General features: G+C 44.9%; 1 protein-coding gene across 1 annotated transcript in view; it reads left to right on the forward strand.

Annotated features, from left to right (window-relative positions):
• The window catches only part of LOC126545795 (uncharacterized), a 60,606-nt gene that overhangs the window by 19,001 nt on the left and 20,808 nt on the right, over nucleotides 1–20,797 (forward strand). The window contains exons 2-3 of the mRNA XM_050193794.3: nucleotides 13,360–13,526; nucleotides 18,103–18,322. Of these exons, the coding sequence (XP_050049751.1) occupies nucleotides 13,400–13,526; nucleotides 18,103–18,322 (347 nt within the window). The 5' untranslated portion in view covers nucleotides 13,360–13,399. The remainder of the gene's footprint in view (nucleotides 1–13,359; nucleotides 13,527–18,102; nucleotides 18,323–20,797) is intronic.

Here is a 20,797-nt window from a genome sequence, read left to right on the forward strand (position 1 = left end):
GCACTTCCCGCATGAAATTTCAAGTCCTTGTTCACGAAGGTAGCAAGATGTCATTGTGGCTGCCTTCTGAAGCCGAGCGCGAAGCTGAAGTCGTGTCACACCTGATGCCCAAATGCAGATGTCGTCCGCATAGATGGAAAGTCGTACGGTGCTTGGCAGGTTGTCAACTAATCCACAGAGGGTGAGATTGAAAAGAGTCAGGCTAAGCACTCCGCCGTGAGGGACTCCTCGGCTACTCTAATTCTCGGATGTCAGGCCATTTTCTGTGTGCACGTAGAATGCTGTCCTCTGTAAGTAGCTGCACACCCACATATATATCTTACCACCAAGTCCGACGCCTTCTAACGTGCTAAAGATGGCTTCATGGGTGACATTATCATAAGCCCCTTTAACGTCTAGAAACAGAGCAGCAGATAGTCGCTTACAGGCCTTTTGGTGTTGCACAAATGTTATCAAGTCAACAACGTTGTCTGTTGACGAACGGCCACGTCTGAATCCGGCCATAGCATCTGGGTAGATTTCATAAAACTCTAAGTACCATTCCAGACGTGTTAAAATCATTCTACCCATTGTTTTTCCGACACAGCTGGCAAGTGCGATCGGATGTTATGAGGAAATGTCCAAAGGCGACTTGCCAGCTTTGAGAAGTGGAATGAGGCGAGTTGACTTCCATTCTTGCGGAACCGTACCCGTCTGCCAGGAGTCGTTGTACAGGAGCAAGAGTGTCTTCCGAGCTTGGTCTCCTAGGTTATACAGGGCACGGTATGTAATGCCGTCAGGTCCTGGCGCTGAAGAACGCCTGCACAAAGCCAGCGCAGCTACTAGTTCTTCCATAGAAAAAGGGCATTCCATGCGGGGATGGCGTGAGAACAGTGGGTGGTCGAGCGTTCCCGTACCCGTTCCATCAGAATTTGCTTCGTCAGCAATCTTTCTGCAGAAAGATTCAGCGACGTCAATATCTCTACATTGTAGATGGAGTGCCAGAGATTTAAACGGGTGGCACTGACCAAAGGTTGTGCGAAGTCCACGAACAGTCCTCCATATAAGCGACAAAGGTTTTCGCGGATCCAGGGACTCGCAAAAGGATACCCTTGTCGCGAAGCCAGCTTGTTCATGTGACGCTTTATTTTCTTTTGTGTTCGTCTAGCCAATCTCAAATCATAATTGGACTTCGTGCGTCTATATCTTCGCTAGTTTCGCTAGTTCGATGTCGAAATCGGTGCGGGAAGAACTCTTCGAAAGCAAATGCGTGGTTGTTTGTATGGCATCCTTTATCGCGCCCTGCAGGTTATAGGAGGTGCCGTCGCGACAACAGTCTTCCATTATTATTTTGTATTTAGGCCAATCGGTGCACTGGACGGTTCTGGAGGACTTGGAGCTAGTCAAACCTTCGATGTTCAAATAGGTTGGGATGCGGTCGCTACCCCGCGTTTCTAAATCCGAAAACCAGTGTACTCTTCTCGAAAGCGAACGTGAAACGAAGGTTAGGTCCAAGCAGCTACTATACGCTGATCCACGCAGATAAGTAGGGCTTCCATCATTTGACAGGCAAAATTCGAGTTCATAGGCAAAGGACACCAACGTTCTGCCTCTAGAGTTGACTTTGGAGCTTCCCCATAGGTAATGGTGGACGTTAAAGTCACCAGTGAACACCCACGGCTGCGGAGTCGATGTCAAAATTCCCCGTAAGCGCTCACAATCTAGACGGCTTGTTGGAGATAAATAGGCTCCAAGAATTGTGAACGTGAGCTTCTTCTTCACTGTTAAGCAAACGTATTGATTTGCTTCGTCAGGAGGCACTGGGTGATGTACATATGTCAAGTCATGGCGTATAAACACAACAACCTTGCTGCACTCTCCGTGGGTAGAGGACGTAAAGCACTCATACCTGGACAGTCTGATGGGAGCTGACAGGTTGGGCTCACAAGTCACGATAATGGGCAATTGGTGCGTAAAGACAAACTGTCTAAAGTCGGACATGCGTGACGTAAGCCTCCTGGCGTTCCACTGGAAGACAGATGAATTTCGATGGATATTCAACTATCTGAAGGACATGTCATTCTTTGTGCAAACAGGGTATGGTGCGTCATCACAACGCTTACTGTGGCGTACCACAAGGCGGAGACTTGAGCCCCACTCTATTTAACCTCGTGCTCATCGACCTGGTTCATACCCTTCCGAAATCCGTCCATATGTTGATCTATGCAGACGATATATGCATTTTGTCGTCAGGAGTGACGCGTCCTCAGGTGCGCGCCAGACTCCAAAAAGCGGCCGCACTAACGTCAGGTTATCTTCGAGTACGAGGTCTGGAGGTGTCTTCCGAGAAGTGCTGTATGGTCGCTTTCACGTGCAAAGCAATGAGGCTGTACGTTGTCAGAATTAATGAACAGCCTACTACCTGCGAGAAGACGCACCACTATCTAGGAGAGATAATAGAACGATACTGCTCCTGGAGTCCTCATGTCTCCTACCTAAAAAGGAAACTAGTCATGATAGCCCATGTGCTCAGATTTCTTTTAGCAAACTCATGGGGTGTGTCTGTGAGTGCGATGCTCCAACTATATAACGCACTTTTCCTGGGTCTCCTACGCTATAGCTTACCTGTACTTGGTGGGACCTGCAGCACGACCATCTCTACCACTGTGGTGCCTGCATCCACTCCAGGCTCTGGTCATCCCCGGAATCAGAAAGAAAACGGAGATGTCATCTTTCGCCTTCAAAAAAACCGTGCTTTCATTCCTACATGAGAAGCACAAAGAACGCATCCACGTTTACACGGATGGTTCTGTCTCCTCCAAAAGTTCAGCTGAAGCAGTGGTAATTCTCGCAAAATCTGTCACCATCAAATTTAAGACGTCTTACATTACATCATCGACGGCTGCAGAACTCGCAGCTATCCTTGCTGCTCTAGAGTTTATTGGTCACATATCATCACATTCATGGTCCCGCTTTTGTGACTCGAAGCCAGCTCTCCAGTGGCTGCTGTCCCCTTTCAACCACGGACCTAACCTGCAATTAGTCGCATACGTACGACTACTCCGCCAACATGCAATTGGCAAGGGGCACAACTACCAGTGGAAACCGGGTCACTGCGGAATTTTGGGAAATCACAGTGCGGATGACGCTGCCTGATCGGCTCACGATGGTGCCCATATTATACCAATACCGCTGTCAAGAACAGATTGCGCCACAAGTCTTCGCTCCCTCGCACACGAGCTTACGCAGACTCTGTGGAACATCAGTGAATTTAGGAACGCACGTCTCCACACATGGGATCCACGCCTGCAACTCAGTCTTCCGCCAGGGTTACCACTAGCGGAAGCAACATTTCTGTCCCGCCTGTGGCTCGGCGTGGCATTCACGAGCGCCTATTCTTTCCGCATTGGTATGGCCGACAGCCCTACTTGCGACACCTGCGGCTGCGAGGAGACGATCGAGCACTTCCTCTTTGACAGTCCCCGTTACAATTTGTCAAGAAAAGTGCTCGTGACCGCGCTCGAAAACCTGGACGATCGCCTCTTCACAGAAGAAAAAGTTCTAGGACGCTGTGCCAGACGGGTTTCGGCACTCAAAGGCCTTAAGGGCTCTGCTGAAGTGTTTAAGGGCTTGTGAATTGTGCGATCCTCTTTGAATGTCGTAGCGCCTAGCATAGCGTTATTGTGTGAATTTTTCTTTTTTTTTTTCTTATTTCTCCTTTTAGTCCCTTCACCCCTTTCCCCAGCACAGGGTAGCCAGCCGGTACTTACACTGGCTAACCTCGCTGTCTTTCCTCCCATTTTGTCTGTCACCTCTCGTTTCTTAAAATAGGCACGAACCGGTACCTGCGTAAGAGTGGCTCGAAGCTTCCGGAAGTTTCCTTTTTGTCCCGCTGCAGACCATGTGAGCTACTTTTTCAACCGCTCGCGAAGCAACGAAGACAAGGCAGACATGTTGGGACGAAGTGCGCCACGAAGTTGACGTGAGTAGAAGTGCTGACACTTGCACTAGATGGCGCGGGCTCTTGTGAACAAGATGATACGCATGGTTACAGAAGGGAAAACTCCCTTGTTTTAAGAATTGCTCTCGATATAAAGTTGGTGTCACTGGCGCTGAAGCTATTTTCCCACGTAAACCAATTCTTCTTTCCAGGCTATATAGTCACGTGCGAGCACGCGTCACCGTGGCGTTCATTGCGCTCTCAGTGGCAGCCTTTTGGGGTTCCTCCATCACTCTTGCGCACTCTATAGTCGAACCAGCTTAACCGCGCCCGCCTTGGGCTGTCGCCGCGGATAGAGGCTGCAGACAGTCCACAGATGTGCTACGATTCGGACGGGGGATATTTGCTTCCGCGACCTCCGGTTTGACTAGTGTATGCGGCGGATGAGCATATAGTCTTGGACTTGTCTGGCGAGGGCCTTGGTATTAGCACTCTGTGCGCTCAGTGCGCTCTGTCCCTTCTTGGTTTATGTGCTGTAACACTGCTACGAAGAATGCATCACCAATTAGTCCGCCAGCTGGCAAACATTATTGAAATTAACGTTGTCATATTTTACCTGCTTCAGTTTCGTTGTGATTGTGTCAGTACCAATGCGGAAACGCAGGAAAAAAAACATGAAAAAGAACACACGTGAAGTACCTTTTACGGCCCAAGTGAGCAGCAGCATGGTACAAGCCCAAAATTGCGAAGTTTAGCAGCCAAAAATATGCCCAAAGTTCCTGATCCGCGAGCATTTCAGGCCGCTAAATTATAGGGCTTTACTATGTATATCTTCGAAAAGCACAGTTAATGGAGTGGCTTACGATTGTGAAACATTCATGAATGGGACAAAGCTTACAGTATTTCTTCCTGACCACATGCACATGTTGTGCAATATCGAGCTGTCGCGACTCAACAACAAATCTCGCGAGGCAAAGTTGTTCCTCTTTCTTGCACTTTTTGGGCGGGCTTGCCAGCTCCACACTGTTAGACCCGCAAAAGTAGAGGATAAAATGAAGGCACAAGCTCCTGCTTTGAGTTTCACGCCAGGACCGCTGCTCCAGTGAAATCAGTGCGTGATAATAAATGTGCTGTAGCATTTTGCGGCTGTATATAATACCTTTCTTTACGGGTGAAAACTCTAAGACTTCCAACATTGCCCTTTATTGTCACGATAGCTGTCGTTTTAAGCGAATTACTACCAGATTCGTGAGCAAATTGTAACGATTCGTAAGCAACAAATTATAAAAACCTGGTTATAACGAAGTGGTTCCTGCTCTAAAGATAGTTCAGCATATCGAGTAATCGAGTTCGACGTATCGCTAAATAAGGTTTGTGTGTTTGATAAACAGCACAATTCACAGTACCCGGGCTCACTATAATCGGATTTGAATGTATTCTCTATCGCTCTCTCCCATCTCGCGTAGATAACACATTGAGCGATAAATTATCACAGTTGCTTAGGTCGGTTGTTGATTGGGAGAGCTCGCAGAGCTCGTAGGCGCAAGATGCGAAGTTTTCGGCCTTTTATTTGTTATATACTCTAGCGTATAGGAATGAATCCACATCCACAGCCAGGTGTTGCGAGCCGACTGATATTCTTGTTTATTTACTTTAATACGTGGAATTGGTATTGAACACGAAGGGCTTCTAAGCCCAGCATTTATTTTATAGTATTTAACACCGCTTCATATGTTTGCTTCTTGGCATTAGTGGCGCTTCCGGCTCAATACGCAAAGTGCGAACGCAAAACGCGCTATTGCTTCTTTCTGCGTTTTCGCGAGCCATTTTTGCCATGCTCCAGTACCGGAGTGCGCAAAGCTTTTTGGCCCCTGAACCTCAATAACCTTATCTTGAAGCTGTTGACACAGCTTGCATTCATATTGGTGGCGAGAAGTTGAAGAAAGCACGTACACAACAAACGGAACGAAATTGACGGGACAAGCGCACGACCCGCCTTTTCTGCCTTGATCTCTTTTGACAGTTTGGCCTCCGCAGCTTCTGGAAGCCGATCCTGGCTTCGGCATTCGTATTTTGCTTTTACCTAGTTTCCTGCCATGTTCCAAGCCTCTTTCATGTTAGACGTCACCTATATTTAAGTGGCTAAATCTACCAGTATTAACTCATTTTCCGTAAGTGCCGTTTCAGTAGCAAAGAGTCGGTCATTCCTCATCTGAGTAAGGGTGTTAGCATTTCGTAATTACCCAGTCTATAAGGGAGGCTTAGGGAAATGGTATTTGTTGAAGTAAATGTGGGCACCTCCATATGTGTATTTTGTAGGAGTGTGCGAATATTCGAAATTAATACGAGAGAGAGAGAGAGAGAGAATCAACTTTTATACTGTGCCCTTGGAAAAGGTTGGTGCGCGCTGGCACCAGACCAGACGGGGTGAAACCTTCTTCTCAGGTCCCATATGCGTCCAGCAGTTCCTGGCCTCTAGCCGCCAGCGCGCGCTGGGTCGGTAGGTCGGGGCTGGACAACAAGGTCTCCCATCGCTCGGGGCGGTTGAGGCTGGGGAGGGTGGGGGGTAGGGATGGGGGGGGGTGTTCTTGAGCTTAGTGCACTCTGCAAGGATGTGTGCTAGAGTGCCTTTTGATCGTCTGCAAAACGGGCATGAAGTGTGATGCTCTGTTGGGAACATCTTGTGCAAGAGCACGGGATGCGCTAACGATCCCGCTTGCCTGCGTCGCACGATCGTTTGCTGCCTTCGGCTGAGTTGCAGATGCGGACGGGGAAGCCTACATCTGCCGCTTCTGTACATTTGGATGATGTCTTTGTAATTTTTCACGGGGTGCGGTAGTTCTGGCTCGTCCTCGGCCCGGATCGACAGTTCTCGGGCATAGTGGCCGGCGAGTGCGTTGCCTTCCACTTGCGAGTGAGCCGGGACCCACACGAGCTCAACGGCCCGTACCGGTGATTTGCGTTTGGTGAGGATCGCTAGTGCCGCGGGAGAGATGTTCCCCTTGCCGTAGCTTGCGTAGGCGGTCTTGGAGTCTGTGACCACGGTCCTCACTCCCGGTTGTGCGAGTGCGAGGGCCACGGCCACTTCTTCTGCTTCGGCTGTATTCGTCGTCCGTATCGACGAACCAAATCTCCCGAAATCGGCGAATTCACTATTCGAAATCTTTTAATAGTTATTGCTCGAATGTAAGGAGTAGCGACACTTACCATAGTCTGCACATAGAATCCCCGCCGGCGCAAGTGGAGGCTGTTCATAATTTTTCTTCCGCAGTTGTTGCACACAGACACCATGCAGTTCCTTGGTGAGCGCATGGGCAGATAGCTACACTTCTCGGTAACTTCTAGTCACTCCAAAAGAACTTCTCGTCTTTAAGCGGTCTACGCACTTGTTGAATGTGTTTACGCGAATCCGTTTAACATTTGGCCTGTCTCACCATGCTTGGGTTTCTTTAAAAGAAAAAGTGCGGTGCTATGTCATACCTAACGCCGAGGTACCACAGCACTGCGTTCATCGACAGTGACGTGTGGTTTCATGTTTCATTACTCTCATTGTGCACCAGATAACTAAAAGCTGTTTAGCATTTACAAGCTTCTCAGTTGACCAGACGTCCTGCACGTATAAATTAACGTAAATTAAGCAAAATGTTTATTTGTTTAGGAGATGAACACCATACCAACTTTATATTTCACTTTATTTAAACATGAGAAAACATCCCATATTTGATTCGCTATTGGAACGTCGTTTGTCTCGAATGCTCGTATTTGGTTCGATTCGAAAACTTCACTCTTATAACGTCCATAATTGTCTGTCGCTTAGACAAATTAGTCTATATACGCACCAAGCCTGCGGTAAAGAGCTGTACTGATGCTCATGTTTACTTGCATTCCTACTTCCTTTCTCGTAAAAACGAGCCATGCAGTAAAGTGAAGGCCGTGTTCCGAAATCTGCCGTACTTTTTTTGAGCACCGGCGCAAGATAGCCCTAAAACGTTTTTTTTTTTTTTCTTTCTCTTAAAGTCCAAACATGGCCTTCATCGCTTGATCTTCGTGGACATTGAATTCGCCACATAATAGTTGTTGGCATCAATGGTGTAAACGCGTATACACGGGAAGTGATAGATTTCCTGCGAATTTTTATCAACTCGTATTCCTCTGATGTGTTATAGTGACATGTAGACGCTGTAATAATGTTAAGAACGAGTTATAGGCTCATATCTTGTGGAAAATGCCGATCAAGAAAGAGGTCAAGAAAGGAGACACAATCTCTGCAATGCTATTCACCGCATGCTTGCAAGAAGTATTCAAGTTACTAAACTGGGAACGCTTTGGAGTGAGGCTCAACGGCGGATATCTCGGCAACCTTCGGCTTGCAGATGATTGTACTGTTAAGGAACACTGGGGACGAGTTACAACAAATGATTGAGAACCTTAACAGAGAGAGTGTAACAGTAGGGTTAAAGATTAATATGCAGAAGACAAAGATAGTGATCAGTAGCCTAGCAAGAGAACAAGAGTTCAGCATCGCCAGCCAGCCTCTAGAGTCTGTGAAGGAGTACTTTTACCTAGGTCAATTACTCACAGGGGACTCTGATCATAAGAAGAAAACTTACAGAACAATAAAAATGCGTTTGAGTGCATACGGCAGACATTGTCAGATCCGGACTGGGGGCTTACCTCTGTCATTGAAAAGGAAGGTGTACAATCAGTGCTTTCAACCGGTGCTGAGATATGGGGCAGAAACTTTGAGTTTAACGAATAAGCTTGAGAAGAATTTAAGACCGCGCAACGAGCGTTAGAACGAAAAATGTTAGGAAGACACCGGTGTAGATGAAAGATCAAATGGGGGTAGCCAATATTCTAGTTGACATTAAGATAAAAAAATGGAGATAGGCAGGCCATGTCATCCGTAGGGGAGATAAACGGTGGTCTATTAATTACAGAATGATATCCCGAGAGACATATTCCACCGTGGCAGAACTGTTTGCAATCCTGTGTGCTTTGCGTTTCATAACATCAGAAAAACATTCGCAAAAATGGGTTATATTTAGCGATTCGCAAGCCGCTTTCACATTACTACAGAGCAATAAGAAAAATTCTTTGAACACTTCGCTATTGTATGAAACATTCAAAGAACTCACAAAAGCAAGCGCAATGAACCACGTAATTGCATTTCAGTGGATTCCTGGGCACTGCAATATTCCTGGTAATACTGCAGCGGACGCAGCTGCGAATCGAGCGCACAATAACACAGAGACAACCAATCTTCCCCTATTGCGTAGTGAAGTCCGTCTGATCCTGAGACAGATTTCTTCTCGTCTCAGCAAAACTACCTGGTTTGACCAGCAAACTAAAAACTCGAAGTTATACTCTATAGACCCATGTATAAACTTATCAATGCCGGAAACTCTAAGAGACAACAGAAAACTTGAAACTTTGGTACACCGGCTGCGTCTTGGTACTGCATTTACGAACACTTCTTGTACAGAATAAAACGTGTCTCTAGTCCGCAGTGTTCTTGTGGCCATCCAGACGAAGATGTGCATCATCGTCTTCTCGAGTGCTCGAAATACGATACACAAAGAACGGTACTGCAAGCTAATTTGTTTATATGAGACAGAAGACCATTCACTCTCAAAAAGATACTGGGCCCATGGCCAACTGCGGGCCTTAAAAATAGCGCTTCTTGCTCTGAAAAAGTTTTTAGAGGACACCAACATTTTGGGAAAATATTAAGTATTGGATGATCCGAATACGCTAAATGAGTTACATAAACGTTGTTCGTGGTTCATAGTTGGTTTATGTGGTGATCGCAATTTTTACGCAATATGTATAATTCTGTCCTGTACTTGGAGTGTATTACAAGTGTTGTTGTTGTGTTTTGGCTGTCCAAAACATCGGACTTTATATATGCGTACGTGGACTGAACTAATGCACAGAAGTTTGCGACTCATGTACTGTTGGACTGTATATTTTTTATTGATCCGGTGATCTACTGAGTGTTATATTTAGTGTCGCTATTCTCCCTTTTTGCGCAAATTTGTTTCGTCTGCCAAGCGACAAGGAGTAGCCGGTGCCACCACATAAAGGCACCAACCTCTCCTAACATTCACTTCAATAAAAAAAAAAAAAAAAAACCAAGGGGAGGGAAGTGCCGTCGAGGGCGGCAGACAGTTAGGTGGGGCGATGAAATTAGAGAAATTTGCAGGCGTAACTTGGAGTCAGCTAACGCAAGACGGATGTATTTGGAGATCGCTGGGAGAGGCTTTCATCGTGCAGTGGACACAAAAATTTATGATTATTATTATTATTACTATTATTATTATTATTATTATTATTATTATTATTATTATTGTTATTATTATTATTATTATTATTAATTTCATCCTCTATTAAAATACTATTTCTCAGCAGCATGTATTCATATCGGGACGCTCCACAACTACCAACCTCGTTAGCTTCATGATGCATGCTTCTCAAGCAATGTATAAGAAAGGACAGCTGTATGTCATTTATTTTGACCTCAGTAAGGCGTTTGATGTCGTATGCCACAAAATACTCCTTCAAAAGCTGACACAACTTGATCTGCGCCACTCTATCACAGCGCTGATAAGAAGCTACCTACGCGATCGGTACTGCTACGTTAGCGTAAATGGTCAGTCGTCAGAACTTTATGCGGTTACAAGTGGAGTTCCTCAAGGGTCTGTCCTGGGCCCTCTTCTTTTTTCGCTGGTTATTAACGACGTTTCGGCAGTCATTCAGAACTCTTCAATTTTGTTATATGCTGATGACGCGAATCTTTTCAAAGCGGTAAAAAAATGTTAATGATTGCGACGCTCTTCGGAAGGACATTGCAAATTTTGCGTCATGGTGCGCTGAAGACAAGCTGGTCATAAATGCGTCAAAAACGAAATTTGTAAGCGTCACGCGGAAGACTAGCAGGACTTTATTTCCCTGTAGCGTTAAAGACGTTCTCCTGCCATGAGCTCAGGGAACGAAGGACCTTGGAGTGTAACAGACGAGGCGGCGTGCACTTCGAACGCTCTGCACACTATGTCGGGAGACGAGAGACTTCAAACAACCTGGGCCATTTGTAATTTTATATATAAAGAGCGCATGCCTTCCATTAATTGTGTACTGGTTTGGGGCGGCACTTGTAAGTCAAATTGTGAACTTGTTGAAAATGTGCAAAAAAAGTTCACATCTATATTTAAACATATATTTCGTCAAAAGCCTTCCATCTCCATAGAGCTAACACAGCCACTGATGTTACCTACCCTCACCTGTAGACGCAACAAATCGGGTGTTCGTTTTCTTCACAAATTAATACATGGAAAAATTTGCTGCTCGCACGTGCTTTCTAGTGTGCGCTTTTACATTTCGCAGAAAGGCACAAGGAAACAGCGCGCCTTTCAGCCTTCAGATTTTTGTAACGCTCTATCTAGAGTGCCGGCGACCTATAACCCCCTTTTCAGAGTGCCTGATATCTTGATGCCTAATTTTAATATTTTCCTGAAAGGAGTTGCAGAGGAATTTCAGTAACTGAACAAAAACCCTAATATCTGCCTGTTGTGTGTTCCGCCATTCTGTAATCTTTTTTTTTCTGTTTCTCCACTGTTGCTTTGTATTCTCTTCGTGTACGCATTCTATGCTGTTAAAATCTGTTCGCGAAATTATTATTTTTTTTATGTGTGCGCGCGTGTGTATGTGTGTGTGTTAGCTTGCATTGTTCTTCCTGTGCATTGATTTGCCGAGTGCGCTAGCACCAAGACCCGCGAGGTTGTTCTTGGGCACTTTAAAAAACACCTTTGATTTATTTACTTACTTATTAACTTATTTATTATTATTATTATTATTATTATTATTATTATTATTATTATTATTATTATTATTATTATTATTATTATTATTATTAATGAACGTTCTGCTACTGTCTCTGTTCTGCGGAACATCTGCTTTGTGTTCCCTATTATTCTGATTACTTAATTCGCCCGCGTAACACGCTTCACGAACGCTTTGTCACCGGTCGTCTGAAAGACAAGTTTCATGACGAAGTTTCAAGAGCCAGCCGTTGTGCTGCGTCGCCTTCGACGATGTGGCACGCCTCGCAACGACACCGACCGGCTGTCGTTGTGGCGATGCTCGTGCTGCGCGCACGAAACCCACCCATCCGTCCATTAGAACTTCGAAGTGCAACTGTGACGATGTCCGTTAATGCTTAAAATATACTCGTGGCACCATAGCTTTACATGTGCTGCGTTTAAGAGGATAGTTGAGAAAGTCTTGTGCAGCACTGTTTTTCGAACCCTATTCGTTTGAGCAGAAATTGAGAAACCGTTCTCTTCGCCAATCCACAAAACATAGACGCGTGTACCTGTCGCATGAATGCACTTAATTTTGACCCTTTTCGATGGATAGCATCTTGCACGTCTCTCGGACGACTCGTATATAAAGTTTAGACTACTTGCTGTCTCCGGAGCTATGGTTGTGTCAGATGCATTCTTCACACGAAATGTTGAGGGCGAGCAGCTTTGTCTGAACTATAACTGCTCGCGGCGCAACATCAGGCTGCTAATTACATAGCAGCTGCGTTGAACACGTAGCATTAGGGCGAGTAAAATCTGGTCGCCTCCAATTTGTGTGCTGCATCCTTAAAAACCTCGATTTATTTCACTTCAAGTTGCCGCCGCCTAAAACTGGCAACGATTAGCCGGCTTTTGGGCAACACTTTGCAGAGGAAGTGACGCTGGTAGAATCTTGAAAATACCGTCAGTATAGTCTTCGCGTTACTGTCGGACATTTGTGTTCCATGAGCCACAGATAATGATAAAACAAACTTTAGCGTGTGATGAGAACGATCTTGACATAGCGCGCAACGGGACGGCACAACTGAAAGGAAGACGAAGACAGGCGCAAACTAACAACTGATTTTATTGAAGCCAGACCCACAGGTATAATTATCCGCAAGCTACAAATGCTACATATCAGTGTTGTTTTTTCGAGCGTGAAGGAAGCCCGCGAATACACGCAAAATACACTGGCCGCTCGAGGCACTTTGCGTGGGTTCGCGGGTTGCTTTCACGCTCAGAAAAACACTTTCGTGTATCACGTATTAAGCAATAGAAAGCTGTATGGGGAGTTTTTCATGGTGCGCTACAATTTTCTCATTTACACTTTTCACCTAATCATAATATTTGAGAAGTTAAGACTATCTATGTAATTCGGCGGTATGCAAAAAATAATGTATCTCCATGCGAATAATATATATATATATATATATATATATATATATATATATATATATATATATATAATATATCTTGCAAGCAAATCGGGGTCGCTCCCCTATTGCTCACGGGTATTGTCGCTACTCAGTGAAGGCAGTGCAACAAACGGTGCTTGCGCGGCTTTCCCAAGAGCAGCTATTCGTGTTGTGTCCGCAGCTCGACCCAGCTCGTGGCCTGCCATGGGTGAGCGTTTAACATGAGGAGTTCCTCCTGGTGCCTGTGGATCTTGGTGGCCTTCCTGAGCGCGCCTAGCCCGCCCGGAGAGTGCCGCTATGTCTCCATCAACGACCCCAGCCAGCAGGAGAACTGCTACAAGAAGGGAGGTCAGTATGGCCGCACAACGCTACTGCACAATATAGTGCAAAACGTCGCGCACTGGATCGCAAGGAGGGTGACTGTAGCGTGGGGATAACTACCGCTGGCGTATGTGTTGCTCACAAAAGTGCACGCTTTTTCCCCCGTGTAAGAACTAACTTTGAGATAGTCAGCTGAGTTCAAACATAAGCAGCTTAGACGATGAGCTTAAATATGCTTTTAAAGGCAGTTATGCTGCAGTTTCAAGGTCATCTTCGTCATTTGCCATGCTCCAAGCTCAACTTTCACAATGGATGAAATCGCCATTCGACCATATAACTTGCATGACAGTCAAGACCTGTCATCGCCCGTGTTATCAAGTATGCGAATCGCTTCAGGCGTCGTGAAGACGAATCTATAGTATAATACGACTTCAGGTACAGTTTAGTAGCGGCTACAGTTTCACGCTGGTCACGTGCATAGCGGAAAGTGGGTCGTGGCCTCCTAGCGTGCGATAGAGGACGAACGCACAAGCAGTTTGCCTTTATTCTGCTACACTCCGTTACCTACGCAGCTTCATCGATTACGCTGTGCTGAGCGCAAAAGAATAAAAGAGCAACCATCTGGTCTTCTACGTTTCCCTGTAGGACGTCAGCACAGTGCGCTTTGTGTTGAGCTACAGCTTCGCACACCGTAGTATGTGATCACCTGAATGATCAGTGTCGCTCGCCAAGCTGTCGGACGTGGAACAAATTTCTTGAATTTGACCATTTTTAGAGGAATTACAGTATTACAGCTTAAATGTTTGCATTTGCTTTCTAGCAACTGGTGGTTGGAAGACAACTGAATTAAGGTAGAGAAAATTCTAAGGCAGCACGAGAGCTCAGCTGGGGCAGCTATACCGTCTCTTATTTTTATTTTTTTCGAACATTTTTTTTTTAGATCGCCTGGAGCATATAGTGTCATTGGACCTGTTCAGGTGGGTTACCTGAGGAGGCAGGCGTTACTTGCGCGACAAATCGCGATGTCCAGGTGGCTAGTTAAAGAGATTCCCTAACGAAATCTAATTATTCAGTTTAAGGCGCATGTCAAGATTTTGAGATTGAAATTGAGCACTAAGGGACGCCATATCTGCTTAGCAGAAGTCTTATAACTCGCGTCACTTATGCGATATCCGCCCCCAAAATCGGCTAAATATGCGTCAGCGTTACAGTTAAGATCACCCCGAACTGCTTGAGAGAGAAATCACTTTATTTTCATCCGTCAGAGAGTATGAGTGATCGGGTTGAGACGCAGCTCCCCCTTCCACCGTCTACCTCCCCCCTAGACGTCGGCCGGAATTAGTTGGCTTCCGGCGGCGGCCTGGGCTTGACCGATGACTTGTTTTTGGGCTTGAGAAACGCTAGTGGCACTGTTAAAAGGAACGCCAATATATTTCTCAGCCAGGGTTGCCAGGTCCGAAGATTGGAAAGTAGTCATGAAACCTACAAAAGTACCAATAAAAGTAGCCAGTTCACTGCCTGGTCCTTAAAATGTAGCCAAAGGTGTCGTCAAGCGGCTGCTTTGGGCAATCATGCAAGGAAAAACATTGCTGATTCAGATTATGAACTAGTCCTTTTGAAACGGCCCCAGTTGGCGCCCCTCGATTTCTTTAAAAAAAAACGTGTCTTGCGAACTCTGGTCGCTCTGCTTTTGCTAGAATATGCAAACGACAAAATCCATTCAACAGGAACACGTTCTGGTTCAGTCCATGAAGCGTCTTCTTTGATTGTCGATTGCTCAAACGACTAAAATGTTAAAACAGAAGCCTTATTACGGTTCCACAATGAAATTGAGAAAAGACGCGTGAACAGTGTGATATTTGCTTTCAAAAACTACTAGCAAAAAATTTCCTCAATGGATAAGGAATACCGACTATACGATATTCTCTTACAAAGTTGAGATATGGCACGGATACATTGACGAATGACAAAAAAAAAAACGAGAATAACGTACACAACAAATTTGCTGGTACTAGAGTTCCACAATAAATACTTGCGTTTACCTAATTAATCATTTGAGGAGGTATAACATATCCCGAATCAGAATACTGACCTCTCAGCCCAAACTGGAAACCTGAATCTTCAAAATAGTGGAAGTTGCGTCGTCCTTTCTAAATACACGTGGTTGTGTTCGTCATTGCACGTTATGTCACAAGTGTTGTAGTATAGGGAAGTATACAATTCGATTATACAGGGTGTCCCAGCTAACCTTAGCCAGAGATTTAATATATGCGAATGCCACGTAGCAGGACAGAACCAAGGAAATGTTGTTTGCCGTCGCTTGGAGATGTTCAGGTTATTTTTTTTTCATTCTACCTAACTACCTATTTATTCCTAATTAATTAATTAATTAACCAACCTTTCAAACATAATTAGATGAAAAGTGTCAATGACAAAACTGCAGAGCAACACGAAAAGCTTTCTGTTGCTCAATACGTGCTGCATAAACGTGTTTTTTCCGAGCGTGAAAGAAGCCCGCGAATACATGCAAAGTGCATCGAGCGACCAGTCGCGCGGTTTAAAAGATCTGTTTCGACTATAGGTGGCATGTTTAAATACGTTACGTGCATGCTGACACGAAAAAAAAAAAAGTCACTTGAGCTAACTTTTTTTTTTAATTATTGGGTTTTACGTGCCAAAACCACTTTCTGATTATGAGGCACGCCGTAGTGGGGGACTCCGGAAATTTTGACCACCTGGGGTTCTTTAACGTGCACCTAAATCTAAGCACACGGGTGTTTTCGCATTTCGCCCCCACCGAAATGCGGCCGCCATGGCCGGGATTCGATCCCGCGACCTTGTGCTCAGCAGCCCAACACCATAGCCACTGAGCAACCACGGCGGGTTGAGCTAACTTATGACCCTGCTTGTTTTCCTGTGGTAAACGTTTCTTAATCGTTTGACATCGTCTTACATCTTGCGAAAGTGCTTCGTGCATGTGTGGGACAGGGAGTCTTCTCGGGTTATTTTTTTTTTCGTTTATCTCCTTGCTTTCGCAGACGCTACTCGCTGTACGAAAGAATTATTTTAAATTCAGTATTACGTGCCTTTAGATTGGTTATCGCAGCTAACGGTGTGGACTACTCTCCCGTTTTGACATCCAGCATGCCTAAGTGAGTGGCTCTGTCAAAAGAGTTTCCTTCGGATGCATAAAGGACAAAACTAAAGAAGCGTTTTGCATGCAGCCACCTTTCACAACTTTTCACGTACGTACGATGTGCTTGTAGCAAACGCGCGAAATATTACTTACTGAGATAGATTGTGCAAATCGAATTTCGCTTGTTCAACCTCGTCTTGACCTGCAAAATGTTGGACTGATGTGTTTGACATTACATTGGCGCTTTACGAGACTTGTGACAGCTGAAGAATTGAAACGCAGGTCGAATTCATAAATATCATATCAGCGAAGTCAACTTACTTTGCGTAAGGCAAAGGCAATGGTTCCGACTTCCATTTAAAAGGGTTAGTTTTCTTTTGCACCCTGTATCTTCGGCATAATCCTGGGAAAGCGGTTAATGGTACACAAGCATTTTCTTCTCTGTTTGTGAATACACTGTCCAGCACGTAAGCGAGGAAGAATTCAAACGTGCTCAGCGGAGGTCAAGCAGCGGAGGGACTTGCGGGGGTATTCTGTAAGAGTCCACTTAGTGGACTGTCCATTTCGGCCGCTGCTGATTGGCTAGGGCCGCTCGTCTCCTCCTCGCTCGTACAGCTGCATCCAACCAGCAGGCTCTAACCAGTTTGGAGTAAGAGGCGCACTCCTCCGGCGCCAAGCTCTCCGCTTTCCCTTTCATTAATCTATCTATCTCTCTTTCTAAGGGAATCGTGAGGGCATGTCTTACAACTTGATGCAGCTGCGATGATGCACTTAGACGCGCCACTGTACGCGTGCTTCACAGTCGAGGGTCTGGCGTTGCCACTGCTGAAATGCTACGCGTGATAGTGAAAAGGAAAATTTCTTCGGTGGCTCGAAGCATGTTTGAGGGAATGACAGTGGATGAGCGGTCTCTACGCATCGTAAGAAGGTATGGACGTATTGTGAAGGGTCTGTGTAAGCACACTTATCAGAGAAGACGTGGGTTTCCCTCGGCATCACTGTTATATCCCGTTTGCTTTAAAAATCAGAGTATCGTTGCTGAAATTTTGTTTTCCTGTGGTAACTCGCATATATATATATATATATATATATATATATATATATATATATATATATATATATATATATATTGTAAGATGAAACTTAATTAACCTACATGTTTACGTATGAACTTACTATCTCTCTGCATTTTGTTCCTTACGGGCCATTTGTGCCAAGAAAGCAGCCCAAGTAACAGGAATAAGAGAAAATAACGTGAAAACACTGGCAGCCGGCAGCGCCCACGTTGTCGTTCTTCCCAATTATTTCTGTTAGCTGCGCCGTTTCTTTGCCTCGGCAGTAAAAAGCGTCTCCCGACTAAATGCATAGCTATATCTTCCTGTGGCCCCCGCTGATGGGAAGCACAAAAAAAAAATTTCTTCAGTTGTCGAGACTCGCGCAAACGACGAGTGCGTCTTCCTTATGCAGTTGAACAGCCCGAGCCGGCGCCCCGCATCATGTACGTCAACGGCCGCGCGCACAACATCGTCGTCGAGACGAGCCAGAGGCCCACGCAGCGGCTGGTCACTCATATGTTTCATATTTTGGTTACCGAGCTTCTGGGCTACCGGGACGTAGTCATCAGGTCAACGAGCAGCATCGACCCAGAGTCTTCGCTGCAGCGCCTGACCGGCTGCGCCGATCTCAAGTGAGCTTCCTGTGCGTTTGCGTTGCTCCATGTTGTGGCGGCGCTGTCGTGACGCGCCCAATCTTTCCATTTACTTCCTGGACGGGCAGAATGACATCTTGTTCGTCTTTTAATGAGACGTCACCAAGAGGTCAGCTGGCGCTTTAATTTTTGGCAATATTTGACCTTCCGACAGTTCCAATTTGTTTATTCCGGAACCCATTTGTTCATCACGTACTGCAGATCGCATACTTTCTGACTGCTTCGTTCACATGTGTCACATCCGGTCCTGATCGAGCTTAATAGCGCAGCATGCCATGTACTACGATGTGACCTGCTGCTTGTATTAGCCACTTGTTGGACTAGTTAGTGAAAGGCATCATCCCAATTACGATGATGTCTTGGGGGCGTGCTATCACCCCATTATTGGAAAGGTCTCGCAAAGAATAAAAAAAGAAATTGGATTTATTTTTACTTGAGTCAACACTTAGTTTTAATGCAATTGCCAGAAGGCGCAGTTTTATCGACAATTAACGCTGTATTGTGCAGAGAAAGTGAAGCTGGAAAATCAAATGTAGCAATGACACTAATGAATTGCACTTTGGTGCGTTGTCAATGCCCATCTTCTTGAACATGGAGATCTATTATTTTATTTTACAATTAAATATACTCAATACCAACGGAAAGAAAGAAAAGTTTGCAAATGCTTTTAAAGAGCTTATATGACTCATTTCGCCGGTGCGCCTCCGGGGCCTAGTGGTTTTAAACGCTAGAATGGTCAGCAAGACAGTCACTTCGTTTTTTGTTTTTTTTTGATGCGACAGCATCAAGTGGCACATTGAGCGAAAAAGTCGGCCTTTGTCGTCTGTAGCACTGAAACGGCACCCAAACTCGCATTGCCAATTCTGCGACGCCACGTCATGAGCTGCGCCTCGACGGAGAAGAGCCGCAGAGTGGGCGAAAGGGAATACCTGCACCGCGATAGCGCGGCAGGTGTTGCGTGAGGGGAGAGGGCATCGCCGCGTCGGTGGCTTGCAGCGTTGGCACTGCAGGCTGCTGCTTCTTGCTGTCTCGGGCAGCACCTACCGCTATGGTACATTACTCGCAGCGCAAAACTCGGAGGACCGCTCTGTGCAGTTCAATTGGACATTAATGCTTTCGCATTCACAACTGATAAGAAGTGCTTAGGTGTCCTCGGGTTTTCAACATGTTTCCTAAGCGTTTTTTTTTTTACACAGAATGTCTACATTGTTAATTTTGTTAAATTAGGTGTTCGCGGCAGTTACGTTAGTTTTCCACAAATGCACATATTGTAAATTCACGTGCAGAGATTTTTCATACACACAATCTAAAAAATAAATGTGAGAAACCGAAAAACTTTCTATTTCTACTACTGAAAATTCCTTTCAGTGAAAAAAAAAACATTCTTTTACTTTAAAAAATATTTCTTTCTGTATTTGCTAAAAAAGTTTCTCCTGATTTTAACAGAATTGATCCCTATACGGTAAAGTGAATTCTTTATCAATACTGTAAGCGAAATGACACTTGTTCATCTTTTTACTATCCTCAATTCACTTTTGTGTGCAGCTTTACCAGCCACATACGTATGCATAGATCTCATATGCGCGAGCCAATGGGTCCTAATGTTTGAAAAAGATACAATTGCTCTCCCGGCAAGTCGTGCCACTGAGAGCATGGAAACATACCGGTGGAGTAAATACTTGATGTCACATGTCACGTCGTTCTGTGTAGCTTGCTTATCTGTATTTACGTGACCTGTTACAACCGCATCTCGGCATTTGACTCCTTCGTACTCCATGAGAGCTGCCGTCCTTACGGGAGTAAAAGTTACTCCCATAAGAGAGTAAAGTGCGTAACAACATTTACTATGTAAAATGACGGAAAAGCCATGAACAGAAAATGTTAGTGAAACTACAGAAAAAGTGAGAAACAGGGAACAACAAAACAGCAAAAATGTGCTAATAAACTTGTCATATGGCTTTCCCTGCTATTTCTTTTTTCACAAAAATATTTTACAGTGTAGATAACAACAAAGAAGAATCAGCTAAAGAGCATAATCCATTCGATTGATTAAAACAAAGCTGAATGTCCCTACAAATAGCTGTGCCTAAAGATATCTAGCAGTACACTTACACTATTATGAAGAACATGATGTTTCAGAAATAATTATTCAATATGCGCTCCATTTCTTTGTTGTAACGTTGCCTTTTGTCGTGTTCAAATAGACGGAAATCTTATCCAGTTTTAGCAGCCGCTCTAACAGATTCAAACGTATATAGGCAGAAAGCTGTTGACGTTTTAAAAGAATGCGTTGAACGCCATATCCGTAACGTTAGTAAAAAGTTTTAAAATTGTCTTCGCTGTGGTTGTATACAGCTTGTATACATTTAAAAATATGTACAGGAAAAAAATCTGTACTTACACGAAAGAAATCTCAGGCTAAAAGTTAAACAGTACGATGAAACGGCAGCATAT

The sequence above is a fragment of the Dermacentor andersoni genome, chromosome 1 (genome assembly GCF_023375885.2).
Source record: "Dermacentor andersoni chromosome 1, qqDerAnde1_hic_scaffold, whole genome shotgun sequence".
In the NCBI taxonomy this organism is placed as follows: domain Eukaryota; kingdom Metazoa; phylum Arthropoda; class Arachnida; order Ixodida; family Ixodidae; genus Dermacentor; species Dermacentor andersoni.